Below are 26,306 nucleotides of genomic sequence, written 5' to 3' on the forward strand. Positions count from 1 at the left end.
ACATTTTTATTCACAATTTTTCCCACCATCGTCACCATTGCTGCCCGAGCTCGCACAATCCGATTCGACCCGCAACGATTCATGGGAAATTGTAGGTGATGGACTTCTAAACTTCGCTGTCGCGCCGGGGCTGCTGCCATATTTTGATCTACCGGAAGTAACAAAAATTACACTGTGAACGCGATGAATGATAAAACTGAAGTGGTAAAAATGGAGGTGCTAAAATCAAGGCAATGAATGATAACAGGCAAAGTTAAATTTGATAACCTTAAAATTTATAACATTAATATTTACCATGTTATCATTTTAATGACCTCCAAATTCACGGATTCTAATTTTTACACAGGCGATAATCACATATTGGGTTTTACGGCACTTAACTTTACCATGTTCAGTATCTCACACCTTCAATTCATTTTAAGTTTATTTGTTACTTTGACCCCTCATAAATCTGCACTTGACAGAAGTACTTACTGTTGGGTCTTAAGTTTCGGTTTCATTATCACATGTAAGGAGTGCTGGTTGGGGGCGTGGCCAGATACAGCTAATGTGCATAAAAGTGACAGAGCCCTAAAACAGCACATTATGAAAGGAGCTCAAAACGGGGGAAATTGAGGAGGTGAAATCTCCTTATCTGAGAATGACTTTGTGTGACAAATGTTATTAACATGTTTTGTATAGCCCATAGACCTATCCCAAATGTTTAAAAGGAAGTATAATAAGTCACCTTTGAAGATGTCCAAGACTTTAAAGCAGATACCATGACTGCCTCAGCAGGTTGGTGTGAGTCCATTTGTATGCACAGTGAGGCCTTTAGACAATGGCCTTGTGACAAGCAGGACAGCAAAGAAGCTACCTCTGTCCAAGATAAACATTAAAGACAGGCTGAAACACTGCAAGGAAAACAAGACCATTTTTTCCTCTAAGACACCCTCCTCCAAGTTTTTAAGGAACAGCTGAAAAATAATTTGTTTGGTGAAGAAAAGGGGAGTTTTACCATAACTCCAATGTTGCATCAACAGTAAAGCTTTCTGATACAATAAATGTGAAGGTTTGCTTAAATGCTCCTGGTAGGGTCTCCCATGGCAAACAGGCTCTAGGTGATGGGTCAGACAAAGAGCGGTTCAAAAATCCTTCATGAGGACTAATATATCGAGGCACGTGACGTCGCCCGGTACGGCGGAGCCGGGGTCCCACCCTGGAGCCAGGCCTGGGGTCGGGACTTGCCGGAGAGCGCCTGATGGCCAGGTTGCTCCTCGCGGGACCCGGCCGGGCCAGGCCTGAACAGGAGATGCGAGACCATCCCCCAGTGGGCCCACCACCTGCAGGGAGAACCGTGAGGGACTGGTCCAAAGAGGATTGGGTGGCGGACGAAGGTGTAGACCTCAGCGGCCCAATCCCTGGATGCTTAGGCTGGCTCTAGGGACGTGGAATGTCATCTCGCTGGGGGGGAAGGAGCCTGTGATTGTGCGGGAGGTTGAGAGTTATCGACTAGAAATTGTCGGGCTCACCTCCACGCATAGCTAGTCATGGATTGTTCATAATGAACACTATGTTCAAACATAAGGGTGTCTATCAGTGCACTTGGCACCAGGACACCCTAGGCAGGAAGTCAATGATCGACTTTGTTGTCGGGGGGTCTGGTTTGGGGACCAGTGGATTTCATCTCTTCTTTTTGCAGATGATGTGGTACTGCTGGCACCCTCTAGCCAAGACCTACAGCATGCGCTGGGGCGGTTCGCAGCCGAGTGTGAAGTGGCTGAGATGAAGATCAATTCCTCCAAGTCAAAGGCCATGGTACTCGACCGGAAAAGGGTGGTTTGTCCTCTTCAGGTTGGAGGGGAGTTCCTGCCTCAAGTGAAGGAGTTAAAGTATCTCGGGGTCTTGTTCACGAGTGAGGGAAGAATGGAGCGGAAGATTGACAGACGGATCGGAACAGCTGCCACAGTAATGGGGGCACTGTGCCAGTCAGTTGTGGTGAAGAAAAAGCTGAGCCGGAAAGTGAAGCTCTTGATTTACCGGTCGGTCTACGTTCCTACACTCACCTATGGCCATGAACCTTGGGTCATGACCGAAAGAACGAGATCCCAGATACAAGCGGCTGAAATGAGCTTCCTCCGTAGGGTGGCCGGGCCCTCCCTTAGAGATAGGGTGAGGAGCTCAGCCATCCGGGAGGGGCTCGGAGTAGAGCTGCTGCTCCTCCACATCGAGAGGAGCCAGTTGAGGTGGCTCGGGCATCTATACCGGATGCCTCCTGGACGCCTTCCTCGGGAGGTGTTCCAGGCACTTCCCACCCGGAGGAAGCCCAGGGGACGGCCTAGGACACGCTGGAGGGACTATGTCTCTCGGCTGGCCAGGGAACGCCTTGGGCTCCCCCCAAGCTGGAGGAGGTGTCTGGGGAGAGGGACGTCTGGGTGTCTCTGCTGAGTCTGTTGCCCCTGCAACCCGGTCCCGGATAAGCGGAAGACGACGAGTACGAGCATGAGTACGAGGTTTGCTACCTCTCTAAATGATCTGGATTAATCATGAGTTTGTGCCTGTCATTTTGGGGTTTTGGAAAGACACAAATAAAGGCAGAATTAGACACAAAGAGGAGGAGTGAGGAACTTTTAAATAAATAAATAAACGGTACTTATAATGTTGACCCAAAGGAAACTTTTCCTATGCCTTTTCCTAGAACAACCGGCACATGACCAGCGAAGGAGACTCCGGTTACAGGAAAGGAGGCACTGGTGTACCAGCATATTGCAAATTTCATTTGCCTGTCTCTTTGCTGTTAATACACTGAAATGTCTCCATTGCGGGACAAATAAACGACTGTGCTATTATATTCTTCCATTCTAAGTCACTGCTGATTTTTAGTATTTAGTGTTGCTTGTTCTTTCTCTACAAATGAAGCATCTTTGTTTTGTTAGAATTTTTTTTTCAAACTTTGAAATAAGACAAATAAGAGAGCTAATGCACTAGAATGAAATGGAAGAAGTAGTTGTATGTAGTTTTATACAGTATATAAAAATCAGATAAACTAAACAAAGCTCATTAAAGTCTGCTGTAGAGGGCTTTTAAAGAGCAACATAAGCAGGCCGTCGATTATAAGTTCTCATAAAATCACGGCCCATCCTTTGTTTCATCAAGATCAGTTTCCTCAACACATAATGTTCTTGGACTTGGACATCCTGGACATTGTCTTTACGATGTTAACACATAAAACGATTATAGAAAACCATAAATAATGCTAAACCTGCATGTGTCACCTCCTCTTCCGGATACAGTAAAAAGCCAGATTCCCCTGTGCAGGTTTCCCTACGCTATTCCTTCCTCTCTGTCATAACATTCTCTGAATGAAATGTGCAATGGAAAAGTACTCAGCTGCCAAAAAGGTTGCAGCCAGCTCCTTATCTCTGTGACTGGCCTTGCCTATAACAAAGGGGAAACAAGGATAGATAAGACAGCTTAAACCTGCTTACTTCTCCAGCTGTGCTTGTCCACAGACACAGGGACTCTTTCATCTTGTCAAAGATTCACAGACAACCCCAGCTCAGCTGTCTTGTGTTGGGGTTTACCCCAGTGGATGAGAGGGTCGCATCCATGCCCCTTCGGGTTGGGGACAGGTCTCTGACTGTTGTTTCGGCCTGCGGGCTGAGCGGTAGTGCGGATTACCCGGCCTTCTTGGCGTCCCTGTTGGGGGTGCTGGATAGTGTCCCTCCCGGGGACTCCATTATTCTGCTGGGGGACTTCAACGCCCACATGGGAAACGACCGTGACACCTGGAGAGGCGTGATTGGGAGGAATGACCTCCCCGATCTGAATCCGAGTGGTGCTTTGATATTGGACTTCTGTGCTAGTCACGGATTGTCCATAATGAACACCATGTTCAAACATAACGGTGTCCATCAGTGCCCTTGGCACCAGGACACCCTAGGCAGGAGGTCAAGGATTGACTTTGTTGTCGTATCATCAGACCTTCGGCCGCATGTTTTGGAAACTTGGGTGAAGAGAGGGGCTGAGCTGTCCACTGATCACCACCTGGTGGTGAGTTGGATCCGCTGGAGGAGGAGAAAGCCAGACAGACTTGGCAGGCCCAAGCGCATAGTGAGGGCCTGTTGGGAACGCCTGGCCGAGCCCTCGGCCAGGGATGTATTGAACTCCCACTTCCGGGAGAGCTTTGACCAGATTCCGGGGGATGTTGGAGACATAGAGTCCGAGTGGACCATGTTTTCCGCATCTATTGTTGATGCTGCTGCCCGTAGCTGCCGCCGTAAGGTCTGCAATGCCTGTCGCAGCGGCAATCCCAGAACCCAGTGGTGGACATCAGCAGTAGGGGACGCTGTCAAGCTGAAGAAGGAGTCCTATTGGCTGTGGTTGGCATGTGGGACACCTGAGGTGGCTGACGGGAACAGTGAGGCCAAGCGTGCCGCGGCCCGCGCTGTGGCAGAGGCAAAAACTCGGACCTGGTAGGAGTTTGGTGAGGCCATGGAGAAGGACTACCGGTTGGCCTGGGTCGCCTTAGGCTCCCCCGGAGGAGCTGGAGGAGGTGTCTGGGGAGAGGGACGTCTGGGTGTCTCTGCTGAGTCTGCTGCCCCCGCAACCCGGTCCCAGATAAGCGGAAGATGACGACAACGACATTATTTTGCTTTTTGGGTAGCTAACGGATGGCAACTATTTCAAATATAATGATGCCATATCCCTGTGGAAGCTTTAACAATATGCTCCACACTTTCTTTTCTGGTTTTGGTGTAGCCTCATGGCAGTGTTTTGGTGTTCTCCTGTGGACATTTCTTCCTCTACGAGGAACCTTTCAGCAACTACAATTAAAAAGTATATTTGTTGGAGGCATGCTTTTAACATATGAGAGAAGCAGGTTTTTGGAAGAAAAATGAATCTTTCCCTTCCTCTTTAGAGAAAGCCATTCAGACATTCTTTTCTGACCTACAGTATTGTTTTCTTTGGCTGGCTTGTTTCTTCCTGAGGGCCATGTGAGTGCCTTAAAGACTGTACGAGCTGCTCTGCTTGAAATTAATGACTGTCCAGACCATGAACCGCTAGTTGAGTTCCACTATTCTAGTTTGGTGTAATTGACTACAATTTACAATTAGTTATTCCTGTATAAAATAAAACATTAATAATAGCAACCAACAATCTGAAACTGAAACAATTTTCTTTTCAATCTTGTGTGCAAACAGATGCAAACTGGGAAAATCTGTAATGGACTGGCGGCCCGCCCAGTGAGTACCCTGGTCCTCTAGCCCAAAGACTTCAAGGACAAGGGTGTATAGACAATGGATGGAAGAATGGATAGATGCTAAAACATTTTTTATGAGTCAACAGTTAACTCATAACTTATACCTTTCAGTATAACCTTTGGTCAAACTTCTTGTTTCTTTTTTACAAAATTCACAAAAAGACACAGAATAGAAAAAAACATTATTTTTGATTTCCAGTGTAGATTTCAGATCTTGAAGGAGTTTTAGAACATTTGAACTGTTCCGCTGACAGCTCTCATGTTGGGTGTCGTGTTTCCTGTCAATCAGCAAGGTGCATCAGTTCATTAAGCTCTTCCTTCACTGCATGCTCATATGCATAACTAGACTTCTGCTATTGTTTTAGAAAAACTAATTACAGGGTGATTTCATCTTTCTTTTCTTTATTTTGGAAGTGAGGAATTCTAGTCCTCGTGTTCTGGTGTCCTGCATGGTATAGTTATTTCCCTGATTTTAATGAATGATTTGTAAGTAGGCTCCTGCAGAAATTTATGACAAGTTTAGTTCAGCTATTTTTCTTCAGGCTAAAACAGCTGACTGAAATTTCATATTTTTTGCCAGTGGTTAGAAACTCAGTTGGATTTGCGTCCTGCATGTAGGAGAAACATTTTTGCTCACCAAGCAGCATTTCTGAAATAATATCTTGTTTTTAGCCACATGGAACCCCTTCTCCTTGTTTGAAATCACTGATGTACCTGTAGAGGAAGAAGTGGCAATATGTGCTGAGCAGCTATCAGGCTATAAAGTGATGATGGGGTTAAACAGATTAAAAACAAAGCAGCTCTGAAGTGTATCTGTAACGGTATCACAGATTATATTCAACATTTAAGCAACCTAGCATGGGAACCAGACAAACCTGAGGGCTTGGGTTTCGTTTGCTCTGGCAGATGATGACTGGCCTCCCTCCAGTTCAAACAGGTTTCCTCCCAGGTTCAGTCAGCCCAGCCAATAACATTTACGGGTTGGATACGGTAAGAGTTTGCAGAAGAGCACCAGTGAGGTGCAGCGCTCAGCCTAACGTCACAAACGGTGGCTTTAATGGGTTACAGGTCTGTCCAATTGTGTTCAGAACCCATTTGTTTAGAAACACAGAACACCTCTTGGACAACAGTTAAGATGTAGTATTAACTCCTGAGAGGACAATAAGGCAAAACCACGAAAAGGATGCAAATTTTATCTTGTCTTCTTAAACAGAAACAATCCGCATCACATTTTGGTCAACTGAATTGAACATATGAATTCTGTCTCATGAGGAATCTGTTCCTTTAAATCGGGTCAGTGTGGGAGGTTGAAGAGGCGAAGCAGCACTTCACAAAGGAGTTAAATATTTACCATATTTAAAACAAATAGTTTTTGTTATGGTGCAACTGAATCATACAAATAAGATCAGAACTCGGGCTAACCTGCAACAAATATTCTAAAGAGTGGTAACTTGGGTTTTTCTTTTTGTGGACTGCAGTGTGGTGACTATCAGTCATTTCAATGACTTAAATGTCCACAAGTTAACCAGTCCCACTGACCATGAAAATCACACTGACCAATGAAGTTATTATTGTTATATGAGCAGTTAATTTATATTGAAAAAATAATTATTGAAAATCTAACCATTCATTAAATGTTCTTGAGAAAAATATGTTTATTCTAAATGCAGAAATGTGTACTTATTACTAATGGACTAAAGGAAACATAATAAAACATAATTTATCTATGCTACAGCTGTCAAATTTAATATAATTCTTATTCTCAATGAAGAGTATCATAATTTTAAATCAATGATCTATTAAATCATTTATAGGGGTGAAAAACTGATTCAAAATCTAAAAGTTATCAGGTATCAATTTAATTCTCAGATGTCAAGAGGAGGACTATTTAAGATGGTCAGATTTGAAAATGGGATGCACATTGGTGGAGTTATAGCATCGGTGCCTTTCAGCAAGAAGGTCCTGGGTTTGAAGCTCAGCCTGGGCTCTTTCTGTATGGAGTTTGCATGTTCTCCTCGTGCATGCGTGGGTTCTCTCCGGGTACTCCAGCTTCCTCCCACTTTCTACAAACATGGCTGTTAGGTTAATTGGTCTCTCTAAACTGCTATTAGGTTTGCCTGGTTGTTTGTCCTGTGTGTCTCTGTGTTGCCCTGAGATGGACTGGCGACCTGTCCAAGGTGTATATGACAATGGATGGACGATTTGGAAATTTAATACCTTTTTCGTATCAGAGAAGAGAGATTAGGATAGGAAATAGGGGAACGGCAAGGCAAGGCAAGGAAACCGGCGAGGACATGGACAGTATAAACCAGCAAAGAACACACAGAACTGAAGAGTATATATAGTGCCACATGCAGGTGTGACAGGGAGACTGATTGGCATGAAGCAGGTGGACCGAATGAAGCTGATTACTTTGGCAGAGTGAAATCAAAACATGACTGGAACTAAAAAGAAACACAAGGACACAATCTAACCTAAGGAAATGTTTTACAGATAAAACAGAATTCAAATACACCAAAAAAGAAATACAGTAATAAGAAAGGGAAAACATAAACAATTATCAGAACCAAGACCCAAAACAAAACTCAAACACCTTCAAATCATGACCCTGGGTTTGAAATTCTACAGGTTCTTCACTTGGGTTTTGGAACCAGGTAATTAATGTTAATAGGGCACTCCTAAAAAGGGAACTGAAGGTGTAAAGACACACCTGAGACGCAAAAACAAAATGAACTCTGGTAGAGCTTTACATAAAAGAGGCAAATTAGTGTAGACTTTGAGGCAAAGGTATTTACCCCAAAGGCAGCTCTAAAGACCAGGTGACATTTTATTAAAAACTTTGCTACTAGACTGGAAAAAGAATGTTCACAGAGGCTCTCCATCAACCTGTAAGAGTTTGGGCTATTTTGCCAAGACGAATGGACAATTTTCAGGCTGTACTGGTGAAAACTGGTGGAGACATGCCCCCAAAGACTTGCAACTCTAACTTCAATGAATGGTCATTTTACAATGTTTTTGATCAGGGGGCTTATTGAAAATGCATAAAATACATTAAGGTTTGTAACATGGCAACATGTGGGAATGTTCAAGGGGTATGAATACTTTTTTAAGGCACCGTATCCTGTTAAAGTGTGGAACCCATTTTTAGAAAACATATTAGCTTATAAAAGGGGAATTATTTTAACATTAATGAGGGGAAGATCTTGGCAACATCTTCTATTGCTTGTAAAAAGACTGTCATGTTTGCACTCTGTATAGATAATGGTTCTGAGGGATCGTCTTTGAATCTCCACCCACACCAGTACCCTTTTGTTCATGTGTGTATTTATCAGGTCTGCTAATAACTAGGCCAGCACTGTATCACCTTACCTGCCTTTAACTGGCTGCAGCCATGGTGATGAAGAGGCTTGTACACTGTTCAGAGGGCAGGTAGTTTTGTCCCCGTTCCCCCCTAACCACCACACATGCTGACATAAGAGCAGTGGATCTTTTAAAAACATGTCATTTGTACATTATGACATCATGCAAATCTTAATTAAATCTCTATTTATTCCCTACATATTGCCAGTGTTAAAGGATCTATCCATTATTTGCACTTTAAAACAGCCTTTCTTTTTCTTAGGATGGCTTTGCAGCCTTTGTAGACAATGTTAATGACAGAAGCTGAAAGAAGATGAAACAACAGTCAAGTCTGAAGTCATCTGCTTCCACTCTGAAAAACATTTTCTAATTCTTATTTACATGAGCAGGCAATGAGGAGTTCCTCCTCCCCATATGTTGTGACAGCTGCCAAATACAAATGAAGTTGAATGGAATTTACCATTATTGATTCTCTGCAGCTTAAAATCTAAGATAATTTTTGAAATTGAATGAGATATAGATAGGCTTTTTTCTATTTGTGAAATGCATGCATCAAGCACATTTTAACCACCGTAGCTTGAGGCAACCTTAGCTTGAAAAACCTGATTAGTCTGCCTTTTTCTTCATCCATCCATTCATAGGTTGGTGTCAGCGGTTCATGAATAATCCCCATGGATAAATAAGAACTAAAGGTTACACGTGTTTAACTATTGCAGCTCACTTCTGTGGTGTAGTTCTCTCTAAATAACTTTTTTTTGTTAGGGAAATTTCAAAATCTGTAATTTCTACTTATTCCGACTTTTAAATATAGGTGGCCTATAATTTATTACCAGTTTCTACAGTCCTTCCATGTCTGAAACACAACGTTTAGGTGTTTTCTAGATTGTTTGGCAATATCTATCTGCAAGTCACTGACTGGATGCAATCTGCTGGGTTTCCTTAGACAGAAAAACCTTTTATTCAATTTGAATAAATAACTGAATCTAACTGCACTGTTCAATGGTTAGGAATAATTGGAATGTATGTCCCTGACTTTTATGAAGTGCCTTGAGACGACGTGTTGTGAATTAGCGCTATATAAATAAACTGAATTAGAAATAAACTGAATTTTAGGAATCTTTGTATCCAGGAGTTACTCGATTTTTTCCCCAATTACAGACGAAAAGGGAAAATGTTAATAACCGACTTTCAAGTGTTTTATCCTTGAGGAGTTCTTCTTCTACTTTTTGGTATTATTGGCGGGTGACATCAAATGTTAAGATGCATTATCGCCATCTGCTGTGCTGGAGTGTGGGCCAGAGTATCTAACTAACCTAATTTATATTCTCTTAAAAATCCTATAAATACTCTATTCATCATTTCATGTTTAACTAATACTATGTTCACTCTTAATGCTTCCACACCATACTTCCACACCATACTTCCACACCATACTTCCACCATTCTTGCTTTAATATTTCTCTACTCACCCTATACTTTTCACACTGAATTGCAATATGCTCTACTGTTTCCAAATCCATTTCACAATCACATCTGCCTGTCGGATGTTTACCCAAGATCTGTTACGTTTTAATTAACCGTGTATGTCCTAATCATAATAGTGTTATGACTGCTTGTTCTTTTCAATTTTCTCCAATTACTTTTATTTCAGATTTACTAAATGCAGTTTCCATAATTCTATCTTGATTTAACGACTGTTTGGCTAGATGATCTGCAACTCCATTACCGTCAATCTCTTTATGAGCAGGAATCCACATGAACATAACTATTAAATGAGATTGTGTAAGTTTAAATAAAGTTTCATAAATTTCGTATACTAAGTCTATACAGCTTTTGGATGACAGAGAATCTTCCTATTCTGTTTTGTTCTATTGACTGTTATCAGACTTGCAAGCATTTCAACTGTAAAGACAGCTAAAAGATCAGATGTTCTTTGTTTCATTGATACGCTTAGTTCAGGAATAAAATACACAAATCCTGTTTTACCTGACTGAATCCTTAGAACAGTCCGTATATTTTACAAGAAATGACATGTGATTTACTACTTCTATATAATTCTTATTACCTTTAATAATCTGCATTTCTTTATGGATATCTAGATCAACATTACTGTTAGGAAACAACCAATAAGGTGTAACTGAATAGTGCACAGCAGTGCTATATCTCTTCTCTTGTAGCCCCATTTCCCTACCACATTTATTTGCTGGCCAAGCTTTGCCTTTCCACTTTCTGCCCAATGTCCTTGCAGACTTGGCCAATAATTCATCATAACTTGTTTATATCTTAAGTGCAAGGGGAGCTCTCCCATTTCCACCTGTACACCCAAATTTGGAGAAGTTTTCATAGCCCCACAGCATCACGTCAGTGCTTGATTCTGAATTACCTCTAATTTATGAATCATTGTTTTTGTAGCTTGTTTATATACTACAGATCCATAATTCAATATTGATCTTTTCAGAGCAATATATACCTCTTTTAGAACAGTTTTATCTGACCCCCAATCTTATCTCATTAAGCACCTCATTATATTCACATTTGTCTTACATTTTCCCTCAATATATCTTATATGGTCACCCCATAGACGTTTGGACTATTGATATTTTTAAATCAATTTGCTCAACCTTCTTTCTGCTAAACACAACTGTTTTAAGTTTTATCTCCCCCCCCCCCCCAAGTATTGAGGAGTTCTTGCGCCCCCTTGTGGTGGATAACGATAATCGCTTACTTCCGCTTCTGTCTACGCAAAATCCGGCTGTGCAGCAGCCATTTTGTCTGTTCGGGCAAGTCTTCCCTGACCGTTGCGAACTGCAGTTCCACCTTCGAAAACAAATTAAAATGTGGTTTTGGTGTGTTTGTTTCACATCAACTATAATCTAGGTGTATAATAAAAATCGCACTTCTCTCCTGAGGACTAAGGAGGCCTCCCTAATTCAAGATAAGACCGCAATTCAGCGGGAAATACGCGGGTAAGCTGAGCCATGTCGTGTGAAGAAAGCTACTTGGCTATCATACGCTATTTGACGGATGAACACGAACCATATGCGCCGGGGACGCCCGGTAATACCAAAAGAAAAATACGCAAAGCAGCGGCCTGCTACGTGGTGAGGAACGGGACTTTGTTTTACCAGCGTCGGCTGAAGGGCCAGGATGATTTCACGGAGCTGGAGGTGGTGCTGCGGGACAGCCGGAGGAAGGAACTCATCAACCAGGCGCACATTATAGAGGGAGGGGAGCACCTCAACCAGCAGCTCACCTGGGAAATTATCTCTCAGAAGTACTGGTGGAGAGGTAAGGCTCCGGGGATATCCTCCCCAGAAAACCGCCTATATTTATACACAGGGGGTGCAATTCAGTAGATGTAAACGTAAGAAATAAATGGACGTCACTAGTTAGCTGCTATACCACACATTGAGCTACTCTCTGCTGCCAACTAGTGTTGTTAAGGTTCATTTTGTTGGACGACAATGTTTTCAAGTGTACGTTTAATTCCTCGGGGGCGTAGCCAACGGGTGGCCAGGGACACTGGGCTTAGCCACCCCAAAACAACCAACGCCAGCTTGCCCCTATAGAAGTCAGTCATAGCGGGCCTGTGAGTGCATCGCTTGGCGAGTTAGAGGGGTAACGGAGGCAGGCTGACTTCAACTCCATCTCGCTGCAAGCACCTTAAACTATAAGCTGCTCTCTATTTGATCTTTTGCAACCATTTAGACATGCATACATTTCAATTTAGAAATAAATTATTTTGCACCAAGCTTCAGTTGTCCTCTTATCATGACTTAACTACGACTTTGTGCCACAAATGTTACACAAGTGATCGATAATGTATTAATCTCTCAAGTTTTCTTATTTTTATTTTCCATTTTCTCCTAAAATACTGTTGGAGAAATCTGAAATATTTGCAAAAGGGTAGGCTAAAAATGTTTTGTTGTACTTTAGGAGCAGGATAAACTGCACAACTGGTTTTGAGCCGGTAATGACGCCTCTTCTTTCTCGGACGCCTCAAGGTATCCTGAAGAATGTCAAAGACCACATCAGAGAGTGCACCCAGTGTCAGAGCAAGCGCAGTGCTGACGATGGCTCCGGACCTCGACCGTTCTCAAGGCTAGCGAGACGGAAGCTCGGGCCAACGGAGGAAGAGGACGATGAAGAGGAAGAAGATGGAGAGGACAGTTTGTTCACAGCAGACCTGACTTCCCAGAGACCCAAGTTGGCCAAGGAGATGCTCAAGCATGAAGTGGTATTTGTACGTGACTTCTAATGAATTCTGAACAGGAAACTGTAGTGATCTTAATCTATAATCCCATAATTGTAACTCAGAAGTAGAAGTAATTAAAATCTCAAAAGAGGAAGTCTTTTCATTTGCTTGCTTTGCATTCATTTTAGGTTGACAGCAAAGGAGAGGTGAATCAGTTCCTGCCCAAACACAGCCAAACCATGTTGGACAAACTCAATCAGCAGCGTCTCAGTAACCAGTTCTGTGACATCACGCTGCTGATAGAAGGGGAGGAACACCGCGCTCACAAAGCTGTTCTGGCTGCATGCAGCGAATACTTCAATGAGCTCTTTTTTGAGAAAGGGGCTATGACCACCCACGAAGCTGTGGTGGACCTCTCTGGTGAGCTCGATGCTTCTGTAGTCCAGGGGTCCTACACAAACTGGGAGTTTATGGAATGTGTTTTAAGTGTTTTCCAGGTCTAAATAAGTAAAATATTTGTATCTCAAGACTTATTTCCTGATGTCATTTTCTAAATGTTATTTCTTCTACCCCTCCTGTTCTTCCTTGAGACCTTACTATATATCCTTTGTTGCTACATTTCTTTCTTCTTAATATTGTATTTTCTTACTCATGTCTTTCAGTCCTCCCTCATGATCCTTCATCTTTATTCGTGTGGAAGAGTCTGGAGTGTTTACATTAAGAACTGTTAAAAGTTGTTAATCTGTCACTGTTCTCTCACCAGGTTTTGCCAAATCCAGCTTTCTCCCGCTGCTAGATTTCGCATACACCTCTGTGCTTACATTTAATTTCTGCGTGATGGCCGACATCGCCAACCTCGCCAGACACTTGCTGATGACAGAAGTGCTGCAGATATGCGAGTCTGTGCACAAGCAGGTGGAAGAGCAGAAGCTGACGGTGTATCAGAAAGGAGACGTGCACACCGTGGTGGCGGGACCAATGGCTGCTCAGGACGCAACGGAGGAGACTGACGCCTACATGGTGACCATACAGGGCGACGGGAGCACCGTGGTCACACACAGCGCCGTGACTGTTTCAGGTGACACGTTGGCTTTCATTGAGCAGCCCACAGAAGCCTCCATCCAACAGCCAGTGACAGTTCTTACTCATGCAGTGGATGGAGACACGGTGCATACTGTGGAGGCTGGAGAGAGTGAAACTGTGGCCCTGATCGCTCATAGTGGGGAGGTTGAGAACGGCGAGACCCTCACTCTCCTTTCGGGATGTGCCGAGGGGTTGGAGGGCGAGACAATGACTGTCGTTACACACAGCGGGCAGGCAGGGGCCAGCGAGTCCCTCGCCGTGGTGTCAGCCTGTTTGGCCATGGAGCAGCCACGGACTGTTGAGGCCGGAGCTTTTGTTATAGATGTGGACGCAGACAAAGAAGGTCCCTCAAATGAGGTCGTGCTGCTATCTGAGGTGGATGCTCCCCAGTCAGAAACAACAAAGGCCCAGAAAGAGGAAACAGTTCCTGCTCCTCAAAAACGCAAGCGAGGCCGCCCACCCAAGGTGAAGAGGGAGGTGGAGGAAGAGGGGCTGATACCAGCAGAAGAAGATCCTTCTGCAGATGAAGAGCCTGCTGACAAGCATGAGGGGGCCTCAGATGACCGAAGCAAAAGACGACTCCGGCAGCGCTCTATGGCTGAGGGCGGCTACGCCCGACTTCATATGGGCCTGGAGGATGAAGAGGAGGGGAAGAGTACGACTCCACCACCTCCCACTCCCCCAAAGGTACACGCTAACATTTTAATATGTGGTTTTTAAATGTTATCATTAAAAATGGGCCGGCTACTGAGAGTAAGGCGGACCAGGGTTTTAAAAAGTTTTGGTTCAAAACAACAAACATTTTCAGTCGTACTGTTTTAAGGGTTCAAAGTTATTTTGATGGGATGGTAAAGGATGTGTTGATGTGATCAGCGTTTTCTCTGGCTGTATTCAGCCTAATGAAATAGAGTGTAGCCCTTCCACCACCTGTTGCTGAACAATACTGGTCAGCTGGATGAAAAGGCTTCCTAAAAGATTTTTCTCTTATCTTGAAACAGATTCAGCTATTTGATTTCTTAAAAGTTATTACAAAAAAAGAGCCGTTTTTGTCCACAATATTGTCCTGAGTGTGTGCAGACAAGCCGCTGACTGCAGTCTTGTTTGCGTTAGCCGCGGTTGAACTCCAGTTATCGGTTGCTTCTGTCTGTGTTCCGGTTTCCAAACCAACATGGCAGACCGAGCATATGATTCACTGTAAACTGTTTAAGATGCTTAATGCCCTGCATGAAGCGAGGCACGCGGTCTGTCTGCTATGTTTTCCCCTGTTTATGGAAATGTTTAGACGCTTGTTTTACTATAGCTGCCTGTGTTACTAGGCAGACTTTGTGCAGCTGAGCAGATGAATTTTATATCAAGCTTTACATCTAAATGAACCAAACTAAATCAGACAAACCCATAAATGACGGACAGATTTAATGGATCAGGGTAATGTGTACGCTACATGAAGACGTTTGTCCCTTATTACATTTTGAGTAGAGTTGCACAATATTTTGAACCAGTGTGTATAATATTGCAATGGCAAAGGACTGCTAGAGAAATATTTGGTAGGATACCATTATTCAAGTGTCACCATCTTCATGCAGGTTATATACTGGACCAGGTGGATGGACTCAATCTGCCCTGATGTTTATTTTTAGTGGCTGAAATACAGAAGCTGATAGTGTGCGGTGAGGACATTGTGTTATAGTAAAGGAAGAGCAGCGCCAGAAAAATGTGGGTTGATAGTAAATAGGGCTGCAACTAATGTTAATTTCGATAAATTGATATATTTGTTGACTTTTTTTTTTTTTATGAATCCTTTACTAATTTGACAGAAAAGGGTGTTTAATAGGACTTTTTTTTTTATTATTTGAACCAGGTGAAGCTAAAGCTATGCCACTTGAGGAGTTCTGGATAGAGCATATTTATAGACAAAGAAGATTTTTCATCTTAAATAGATAATGTATATATTTATTGTATAGTTTTTACCTAATTGCTACGGTTATTCCAGCAAGTGGCATACAGTGAGGAAGCATTTGAACACCCTGCGACTTTGCAAGTTCTCCCACTGAGAAATCCTGGAGGGGTCTGAAATTTTCATCTTAGATGCATGTCCACTGTGAGACATAATCTAAAAAAAACAAATCCGGAAATCACAATGTATGAGTTTTTAATAATTCATCTGTGTGTTACTGCTGCAAATAAGTATTTGAACACCTCTGAAAATCAATGTTAATATTTGGTACAGTAGCCTTTGTTTGTAATTACAGAGGTCAAACGTTCCCTGTAGTTTTTCACCAGGTTTGCACAAACTGCAGCAGGGATTTTGGCCCATTCCTCCACACAGATCTTCTCCAGATCAGCCAGGTTTCTGGGCTGTTGCTGAGAAACACAGAGTTTGAGCTCCCTCCAAAGATTTTCTAAAGGGTTTAGGTCTGGAGACTGGCTGGGCCACTCTAGAACCTTGATATGCTTCTTACGGAGCCACGTCTTGGTTATCCTGGCTGTGTGCTTTGGGTCATTGTCATGTTGGAAGACCCATCTTCAATTCTCTGAGGGAAGGAGGTTGTTCCCCAAAATCTCACAATACATGGCCCCAGTCATCCTCTTCTTAATACAGTGCGGTCGTCCTATCCCATGTGCAGAAAAACACCCCCAAAGCATGATGCTTCCACCCCCATGCTTCACAGTAGGGATGGTCTTTTTGGGATGGTCCTCATCATTCTTCATCCTCCAAACACGGCGAGTGGAATTTAGACCAAAAACTTCTATTTTGGTCTCATCTGACCACAGAACTTTCTCCCATGACTCCTCTGGATCATTTAAATGGTCATGAGCAAACTTAAGACGGGCCTGGACATGTGCTGATTTAAGCAGGGAAACCTTCTGTGCCATGCATGACTTTAAACTACAACGTCTTAATGTATTACCCACAGTAACCTTGGAAACAGTGGTGCCAGCTCTCTTCAGATCATTGACCAGCTCCTCCCATGTAGTTCTGGGCGGATTCCTCACCTTTCTTAGGATCATTGATACGCCACGAGGTGAGATCTTGCACGGAGCCCCAGTCCGAGGGAGATTGACTGTCATGTTCAGCTTCTTCCATTTTCTAATAATTACTCCAACAGTTGATCTTTTTTCTCCAAGCTGCTTGGCAATAGCTCCGTAGCCTTTTCCAGCCTTGTGCAGGTCTACAATTTTGTCTCTGGTGTCTTTGGACAGGTCTGTGGTCTTAGCCATGTTAGTAGTTTGAGTCTTCCTGGTTGTGTGGGGTGGACAGGTGTCTTTATGCAGCTAACGACCTCAAACAGGTGCTTCTAATTAGGAGGCGGACTAACAGGTCTTTGAGGGCCAGAATTTTTGCTGATTGGCAGGTGTTCAAATACTTATTTGCAGCAGTAACACACAAATAAATTATTTAAAAAAAATCATATATTGTGATTTCCGGATTGTTTTTTTTTAGATTATGTCTCTCACAGTGGACACGCACCTAAGAGGAAAATTTCAGACCCCTCCATGATTTCTCAGTGGGAGAACTTGCACAATACTTTAATAATCGATTAATCATGATTGATTGTTTCAGCTCATATTGTAATTAATATCGATATCGCAATTTTTAGCAATAGTATAGCAATTTATTATTTTCCTGAAATCTTTCAGCCATAATGTTTAGTGAAATGTAATTTAAGCAGATTTCTTTCCCTGTGAGGCTGCACTCAATAAACCTTCCATATTTTTCTTTCAGTTCAGCCTCATTATATTTGATTTTCTAAATACTCACACTGTTTATTGTAAAATGCTAACCTAGAATAGCTGATGGGTTCTAGAGACCCCACAGCGCTTTACACTACAGTCATTGAAGCATTCATACACCCATTCGTACACTGACAGAACTGAAGACTTTAGAGTTAGCATTGCATCAGTCTTGCAGCATGAAGCTTTTACTTTGCTGCTCTGCTGTGAATAACAAATGCACCAGTTTTAACGGGCAGCATCACATAAAGGTCTGGGTATTTATTGCATATTAACTGAAGGAATCTTATTTAACTTGAAAATATTTATTTATTTAGTGATTGATTTAGGTATTGTTATACCTTGTTGCAGCTGTGGCATTAAGCCTAAATTATTACTACTGTTATTAAAGGCTGGATTGGCCACTTTATACATATATGTCTTCATTGTGAAATGCAAATCTTTTATATTTAATTCTATGGTAATAAAAAAGCAATAATACAAACTTTCTTGTAGTCTATGTTCATTTATTAATTTAAAAAATAAGTTGCTGGATTATTCTGGATTAACATGAGAGGAGTTGGATGATGCTTGTTCTAATCTGATGAGCAGAATAACAGCAGTTAGTTTATGTATATATACTGTGGAAAAAACTTGTTGATGAAGAGGTTTTAAAAATTGTCAATGTTTTAGGTGGGTCCAAGGAAGAGAGGAAGACCACCAAAGAGACCGATCACAGCTGCATCTGAGGGAGAGTCTGAAGCTGTCGTGGAGGACAGCACCGTGGAGAGCACGGCAGCAGGAGAGCTTCCAGCTGAGGAGGCTGCAGCAAAGGTGGTGGAGCCAGAGACTGACGCCAAGCAGCAGGACGCTCCATCACAGAGCGCCATGGAAGGAGAACACACCTGCTCTGAGTGCGGCATGTCCTTCCAGAGGCGCTACTCTCTCATCATGCACACACTGAAACATGAGAAAGCTCGAGGATACAAGTGCAGCGTGAGTGTTGAGAAGTTCAGGTGCATCTCATGAAATCAGAATTTATTTTTCAAATTTAACTCAAAATGATTTATTACATACAGACTGAGTTATTTCTGTACATTTAGATAATTATGTCTTCCAGGAAAATCTAAAATTTTGTTTGTCAGAAAATGTAAATATTTAAAACCCCAAAAAAAGATTATTTTTGTACAGAAATGTGGGACTACTAAAAAGTATGCTTATGTTCTGTACAGTATCTGCTCTCAGTACTTGGTTGGGCCTCCTGTTGAATGAATTACTGCATCCATGCAGTGTGGTGTGGTGGCGATTCTGCTGAGTTGTTTGCTCTGTTTGTCTGCATTGTTGGTTCTGGTATCTCTCATCTTCCTCTTGACAATCCCTCATAGAGAATGAGTGGTCATGTTATTCTGCTGGCCACCCAGACACAGGGATCGCATGATCATTAAAGCTGGAATTCAAACTTTTGGCTTGTTCTACAATCCTCTCAGGGCAGCAGTTATCCCTGTTGATTTTGAAAGTTTTCCGTCATCGTCGTCTTCCGCTACATCCGGGACCGGGTTGCAGGGGCAGCAGACTCAGTAGAGATGCCCAGACGACCCTCTCCCCGGGCACACTCCTCCAACTCATCCGGAGAAGGCCCAAGGCGTTCCCAGGCCAGCCGAGAGACATAGTCCTTCCAGCGTGTTCTGGGCCGTCCCCTGGGCCTCCTCCCGGTGGGACGTGCCTGGAACACCTGAGGAAGGCGTCCAAGAGGCAATCGATGCAGATGCCCGAGCCACCTCAACTGGTGGTGGTCCCCCTTCTTATAAAGGGGGACCACCACCCCAGTCTGCCAGTCCAGAGGCACTGTCCCCGACTGCCACGCACAAGCCAACCACAGCCGATAGGACTCCTTCTTCAGCTTGACAGCGTCCCTTACTGCGTTTGTCCACCACCAATTCAGGGATTGCTGGCACGACAAGCGCTGCTGACCTTACAGCTACAGCTACTGGCGGCAGCATCAACAATAAAGGCGGAGAATATAGTCCACTTGGACTCTATGTCTCCAACCTCCCATGGAATCTGGTCAAAGCTTTCCCGGAGGTGGGAGTTGATACATTCCTGGCTGAGGGCCTGCCAAGTCTGTCTGGCTTCCTCCTCTTCCAGCGGATCCAACTCAGCCCCTTTCTTCACCCAAGTGTCCAAGACATGCGGCTGATGGTCCAACGACACAACTATAAAGTCGATCATCGTCCTCCTGCCTAGGTGTCTGATAAACACCCTTATGCCTGAACATGGTAATAATAATAAAAACCACTCGGGTCCAGATTGGGGAGCTCATTTCTTCCAGTCACACCCCTCCAGGTGTCACAGTTGTCTCCCTCAAGGTTGTTAAAGTCCCCCAGCAGAATGACTTAGTCTCCGAAAGGGGCACTATTCAGCACCCCTCGACAAAGACGCCTAGAAGGCTGGGTACTCTGCACCGCTGCTCGGCCTGTAGGCCGAAACGACAGTCAAAGAGCTGTCCCAGAACTGAAGGCGCAGGGATGCGACCCTCTCATCCACCTGGGTAAACCCCCAACATGAGACAGATGAACTGGGGGGCAGAAAGCAAACCCACCCCAGCCCACCGCCTCTCCCCGTGGGCCACCGTAGTCCAACCTCGGGACATGCTTTGTCTGAAGAAAGTTTTTCCTTTCAAGGTTTTTCTTCCACTTAACTTTTGTAACAGTAGACTTGGATACAGCACTCTGAAAAGAGTCAGCATTTTTATTAGTGATCTTTTGTGGCTTTCCATAAAGCATTCTTTACCATTATTGTGTTGGCCTTAAGGTGCCATTCATCTGTGTTTAATTAATGATTATAGTTTTATGAAATAAATTACTGAAATTAATTTTCTTTTGGATAATATTGCACCCATTAAAGATTTACCTAACATCTCTGAGACAATGTCCCCTGACTGTGTGTTTTGTATTTCTTTAGCTCTGCAGTAAGGAGTTCCAGTACGCCGCCTCGCTCCAAGCTCACCTGGCCCGACATAAGCAGCAGAGTAGCCAGCGAGCGTCTGTCTCTAAAGCCTCGGCAGAGGTCGACCCTGGAGACCGAGCAGAAAACGACCTGGACGACAAGTTGCCGTCGTCCTACACCAGGAGGGAGTTTGTTTGCGACATCTGTGGGAAGACTTTACCAAAGCTGTACTCGCTGAGGATCCACATGCTCACCCACACGGGTGTTCGGCCCCACTCCTGCAAGGTGTGCGGCAAGACGTTCGCCCACAAGCACAGTCTGAAGATGCACCGCGTGCTGCACGACGTCACCAAGCAGTTTCAGTGCGAGTACTGCAAGAAGACATTCGTGAGCAAGAGGAGCATGGAGGAGCACACCAGCCTGCACACAGGTCACTGCAACCTCGTCTTAAAAGTCGCTTTCTCTCTGGAGGATTTAGTAATGTTTGATCTTGACAAACGGTATTTATCTTACTTCAACGTTTCTCATTTTTAAACTAAAGTGTTTTTTCCTTCTTTTCCTCTAAAATACATTTGCAGGTGAGTCAAAGTACCTCTGCAACACATGTGGAGCCACCTTCCATCGAGCCTCTGCTCTGAGCAAGCACCTGAAGAAGCACCAGCCCAAACCCGAAATCCGTCCATACTCTTGCTCTCAGTGAGTAACTCAGTGTCATTAAATCTGTGAGCTGGATGCAGGCGAAGCAATGAAAAGCGTTTATTGACTCCGCCTCTCTTCTCCTGCAGCTGTGAGAAGAGTTTTTATGAGGCAAAGGATCTGCAGCAACACATGAACAAGCACATGGGCCTGAAGCCCTTCCAGTGCCAGGTGTGTGGGAAGTGCTACAGTTGGAAGAAGGACTGGTACTCACATGTTAAGTCCCACAGTGTGTCAGAGCCCTACAAGTAAGTCACGTAAAAACAGATTAGATGCTTTTATATAAATTATTCTAGAAGTTATATGTTGGTTGAGTTCAAATTGTTCATTTTGGGATTGGAAGTTCGAACAATTCTACTGATTATCTGCTAATTATTTAGTAATCTAGACATTACTGCACCGTGCAGAGGAATATTTCTACATTATTTCAGGGTGTGTTTATTGGGATTTTATGTAACGGAACAACACACATACTGGTGAAGTGGAAGGAAATGATACATTTTATTCACAATCCTTTACAAAAACAAACTGGAAAATTGTAGTATGCACTTCCATTCAGTCCCCTTTACTCCCATACCCGTAAATAAAATCCTATGCATTTAACCAGTTACTTTCAGATGTCAGCTAAGTAGTAAATACTTGGGAGGAGGTCCACCTTTCAGCAGGAAATGGAGGGCTTGGGATCAACTGCACCTGATGAGGAATCTCAGACTGCAGGATTTGTCAAACCATCGGTGTAATGACGTATGGGGAAGTTGTGAAAAAAACTGCAATACACCTTCAGTCCAGCAGATGGCATTACTCCTTCATTCAGTTTAGAAGACTCAGCTAATAAATGTTTTTTGTTTTGTTTCAACTGATAAAGCTTTAGAGTTCTGCAGTTGATTAATTCCTTCCATTATTCCTTAAGTTGCACAGGATACATAAGCAGGAAAACTTTAAATCATTATTTTACATTTAATGTTTTACCAACCTGCATCTGGCCAGTGCTACAGCTTTACAACTGCATGATTCATTGACAATAACTACTAAACACTGATAAACACATCTATTTTGCTTCTATTATCATCTGGTAAGCTAATATCATATAACTACAGAAAAATAATTTTTGTAAATATTTTATTTATTAGAATAAAAAACTGATAAGTCCAGAAGTACAGTGAATTGATTCCTTGACTGTCTAATCATAAGCAAATATTTATATAGGTTAGAAGATGCATAGACAGCGGAGTAGTGGGTGGCAGGACATGAGGGTGAAGAGGATCACGGGGAGCTTCTGGGAAACCTTGTCCTGCAGAGCTGTCTGCATAAAACTATAAAAAATTTAAAATAATAAAGAGTTCACACTCCACTAAGTTAGGTTTATATGAAAATATGTGAAAAGTCTTAGGGAAATGTGTATTTTTTAAATGCTTCATATTCACTTTCAGCCCCACAAGCAGATAGCGGGAAATCCCAGAGAGCCGGCCTGAGATCAGGTGGCAGTTAATGGGGAAGTCCCAGACCAGCCGCCCAGTTAGCTAAGATTAGCAGCCAGACTGGTTGTAAGCGGAGGTCCGCTGCCCCGAAAACTGAAAGAACATTTGAAAGTAGACTCATTCTTGATAACCTGACTGACTGCACATATGAAGTGTTTGAGTTCTACTTCTTGCTTAAAACCATCTTGAAACTACTTTTTGTGACAAATGAGTGGTATAAAAACAATACATTTGTACTCTCACCTGCATGTTGTACGTTGTACCATGCCATGTTCCACAGCTGGTGGTACCACGCCTAACAGCACACGCCCCTTTGACAATCCCAGAGAAATCTGGAAAGATTGTTCAGGACCAGTTACCTGTGAGTAAATGTATGAGAAAGTGAAATTACCAGATAAATTTATATAGAGTCACTGCTTGAGCTTCCCAAAGCCCGGGGCTTTCCACAAGCAATAGAAAAGGGTATCCAAACTGTCATCTTCATAACAGTTTCAGCCCTATATCAACCAGAGGGAGCCATTTTGACTCCTAGCTAGAGGAGTCTGAACAATGACAAGCAACACTTAAACGATGCTGCATTTTGCTTCATTTCAGCTATTTTATCAATTATCTGGCAAATTTCAATTGACCAAAAAAAAAGTATGGAAAAAAAAAATCATTCTAAAGTTACTATTTTACTCCACAGCCCATGTTTGTTCATTTATTTGTTTATCACTGCTTTGTGGCTGTTTTGTGTTGGGCCAAGGCCAATGTGCAGTGTGTGAAATAATCCACAGAACACCCATGAAATTATGCTCGGCCATAAGAGGCACGAGCGCTCCCCTGCTGGAATATTTCTCCAGCATATTTTCAAGCTGATCTTAGTCCTGTTTTTATTTGATGTTCATCGCTGACCTTAGTTGCCTCTTGGTCCCCCAGGCAACACTTTGATTCACCCAAGTCTAAAAAGCAAACAGTGTTAACTGTTGATTGCTTTTTCATGTCAAACCAGTACATTTAACAACCACGTCAGACAAGCAGCTCTCGTCTAACTAGTGCACTTCTATAAAACCTGACCTGCAACTTCCAGAAACGGTGAAGCTTAGTGCAGCATTAAAAAAAACCTGCCAACAGTGAGCAGCAAATTGCTTCCTCTATTATGACCAGTAAAAATCAAATTAGCTTTCAAAGAGTTGTCTTTTCTAACACAAATATCCAGTAATGGTCCCAGTAACACCATAAGGCTGGACATCTGCCTTTAAATGAGCTGTTTGAAGGAAGAGAATGAAAAAGCTGCCGCTAGTTAGCTGGTGCATGTATTTTTTCAATCGTCACCATCTTTAACTCGTTATTGTTTGGGACATGTGCCTTAGCCTCGCTTCACCTCCCTACCTGCAGTCATGGTCTGCTTTCTAACGAGGAGTAAATGTCTACAAGATGAAAAGGTCCCAAAATAGTAAATAAAAGTCTCTAAGTAATAAGAGTCTCTCGTTAATAAATGGATCGAAATTAATCAACATGAGGATGGAGATTTAATCCACTAAAACGGTATCTTTTTGCAGCTTCTCAGCTGATGCACTCGCATCTTGCATGTGTGCAAATCAGTACATATTAGCACCACAGTTGTTCAAGCAGTAACCCAGAACAGCAAGTAATTATTTAGCTTGTTTTATAAGTCAATAGAATTTAAGTCACTGAAAAAAATGATACAAGGATGGAAACTCCCAGGAGAGTCCGAGTGAGCTTTTGGTGGTTTTAGTCTCAAACAGACATACTAGTGGGGTTGGTGATGTTCAGTTCGTACAACCAGACTGCTTCCAGATTTAGCTCGAAAGATGTTTGAGTCACTATAGTTCGGGTCAGGTCTGTTTCCCGATGATGACTATCCTAAACTAACGCAGACTGGTGTTGACGTTGCCCAACTGGGAATATGGAAAATTGGGCGAGAAATCATGTTGTGTCTTCAGCTTTAGAAGGGCCTAGTCAAAGTTCAAACTTAAATTCAATTAAGAACCTGTGGAGATATTTGAAAACAGCTGTTGGTAGACGTTCTCCATCCAATCTGACTGAGCTTAAGCTATTTAGCAATAAAGAATGGACCAAAGGCTCAGTCTCTAATGTTCTGAAGAGTTAGAACCTTCCCCCAAAAGAGCTGCAAGTGCAGCAAAATACAAACACACCCCACACCTGTAAAGTAGTTTTCCTTCCACTACAGAATATTACACTAGTGGGGCGTCGTCAGAGTATGGGACATACTTTATGAATCCGTCCTGTTGAAGCAGTTGGTCACTTTCGCTCTGATCTTATCACTGATTGGCCGATGGCAGTGTGCACAGCTGCAGTAAGCATCTCTGTGTCCTCAGGTGTAACGTCTGCGGGAAGGAGTTCTTTGAGAAGGCTCTGTTCAGGAGGCACGTGAAGAAAGCCACGCACGGCAAGAAGGGCAGAGTGAAGCAGAATCTAGAGAGGGAGTGTCAGCAGTGCGGCAGAAAGTTCACTCAGCTCCGAGAGTACAGGCGCCACATCAACAACCATCAGGGTGAGCCCTCAGTGTGGCCTGCTTGTGGACATACATTCATGAAGAACATATTAAATGGTTGGTCTTTGTGTGTCCCTCATTTTCCACTAATTATTCCCCTGTTTTCAGGAGTGAAGCCTTTTGAATGTCTGACCTGTGGGGTGGCCTGGGCCGATGCCCGCTCTCTCAAACGTCATGTCCGGACTCACACAGGAGAGCGGCCGTACGTGTGCCCCATGTGCCAGGAGGCCCACATCGACGCCCGCACTCTGCGTAAACACATGGCCAAGTACCACGTAGACAACCTGCCCGGGAAGATCATGCTGGAGAAGGACACCCTCCAGTTCCACAACCAGGGCACCCAGGTGGAGCACGCCGTCAGCATCCTGGCCTCCGACCTGCCCCCTGAGCTCAGGCCTGCTCATCCAGCACCGACAGAGGAGCTAGAGACGGTGCTGATCACGGAGGAGACGGTGGAGGCCGTGGAAGCTGTTCAGGCCGCTCAGGCTGTAAACGAAGGATCAGTGGCAACACTTTCTGATCAGGGCATCATGCAGGTTGTGAACTATGTCCTGGCCCAACAGGCCCTGTCTGGGGTCAAGTCAGAGGACACCCCTGAGGAGATTCATACCATGGAGGTGGAGGTGGCTCATGTGGCTGAGGTAGAGTAATGCTTTACCCTTAGGCCCTCAGAGCTGGGTTCTGGACTGTTTTACAGATCTTTTTTCAGTCTGAATGAAATGTAAAAACCAGTATGATTCTGTATAAAACAGTGTAAAAGATGCCTATTTTTTTTTAAATGTACATTAATGTAAATGAATCTGTCTGTGCAACTTGGAGATGTGTGTAAGCGCACTCTGTTTTCTGTAAATGGCTTTAACTGAAGCAAGGAAACCTGATCAGTCACTATAGGGTGTATAAAATCTGATGCTCAGGATAAATAAAGTAGAAAACAAAGAGTTTGTTTTGGTCTTTTCATCAGGTTTCAGCTGGTAATCCCAAGATTTGTAGCAGAGTTAAAGGTGTCCTGCTACAGCGTGTTTAAAAAGAGTTCCTTCAAATTTACCATTTCAAAGTTTCCAATTTTTCCAGGTTCTG

The 26,306-nt window shown here is 43.3% G+C and overlaps 1 protein-coding gene across 1 annotated transcript; it reads left to right on the top strand.

Moving 5' to 3' along the window:
- Nucleotides 1-11,361: 11,361 nt before the first annotated feature.
- Nucleotides 11,362-26,167, top strand: zbtb11 (zinc finger and BTB domain containing 11). Its single transcript, XM_047374307.1, has 10 exons — nt 11,362-11,890; nt 12,607-12,845; nt 12,986-13,217; nt 13,561-14,567; nt 18,285-18,587; nt 20,553-20,967; nt 21,116-21,233; nt 21,323-21,481; nt 25,054-25,229; nt 25,338-26,167. The coding sequence occupies exons 1-10, from the start codon at nt 11,581-11,583 to the stop codon at nt 25,877-25,879; spliced, it is 3,501 nt and encodes a 1,166-aa protein (XP_047230263.1). The 5' UTR covers nt 11,362-11,580; the 3' UTR covers nt 25,880-26,167.
- The last annotated feature ends 139 nt before the right edge of the window (nt 26,168-26,306 follow it).

Source organism: Girardinichthys multiradiatus, chromosome 9, assembly GCF_021462225.1.
Source record: "Girardinichthys multiradiatus isolate DD_20200921_A chromosome 9, DD_fGirMul_XY1, whole genome shotgun sequence".
NCBI classification, from domain to species: domain Eukaryota; kingdom Metazoa; phylum Chordata; class Actinopteri; order Cyprinodontiformes; family Goodeidae; genus Girardinichthys; species Girardinichthys multiradiatus.

Excerpts from the sequence above, each read along its gene's own strand:
- zbtb11 (XM_047374307.1), top strand. The coding sequence starts at position 11,581 with ATGTCGTGTGAAGAAAGCTACTTGGCTATCATACGCTATTTGACGGAT. Across the intron at positions 12,846-12,985 it reads TCAAGCATGAAGTGGTATTT|GTTGACAGCAAAGGAGAGGT; the intron begins GTACGTGACTTC and ends CATTCATTTTAG. Across the intron at positions 18,588-20,552 it reads CTCGAGGATACAAGTGCAGC|CTCTGCAGTAAGGAGTTCCA; the intron begins GTGAGTGTTGAG and ends GTATTTCTTTAG.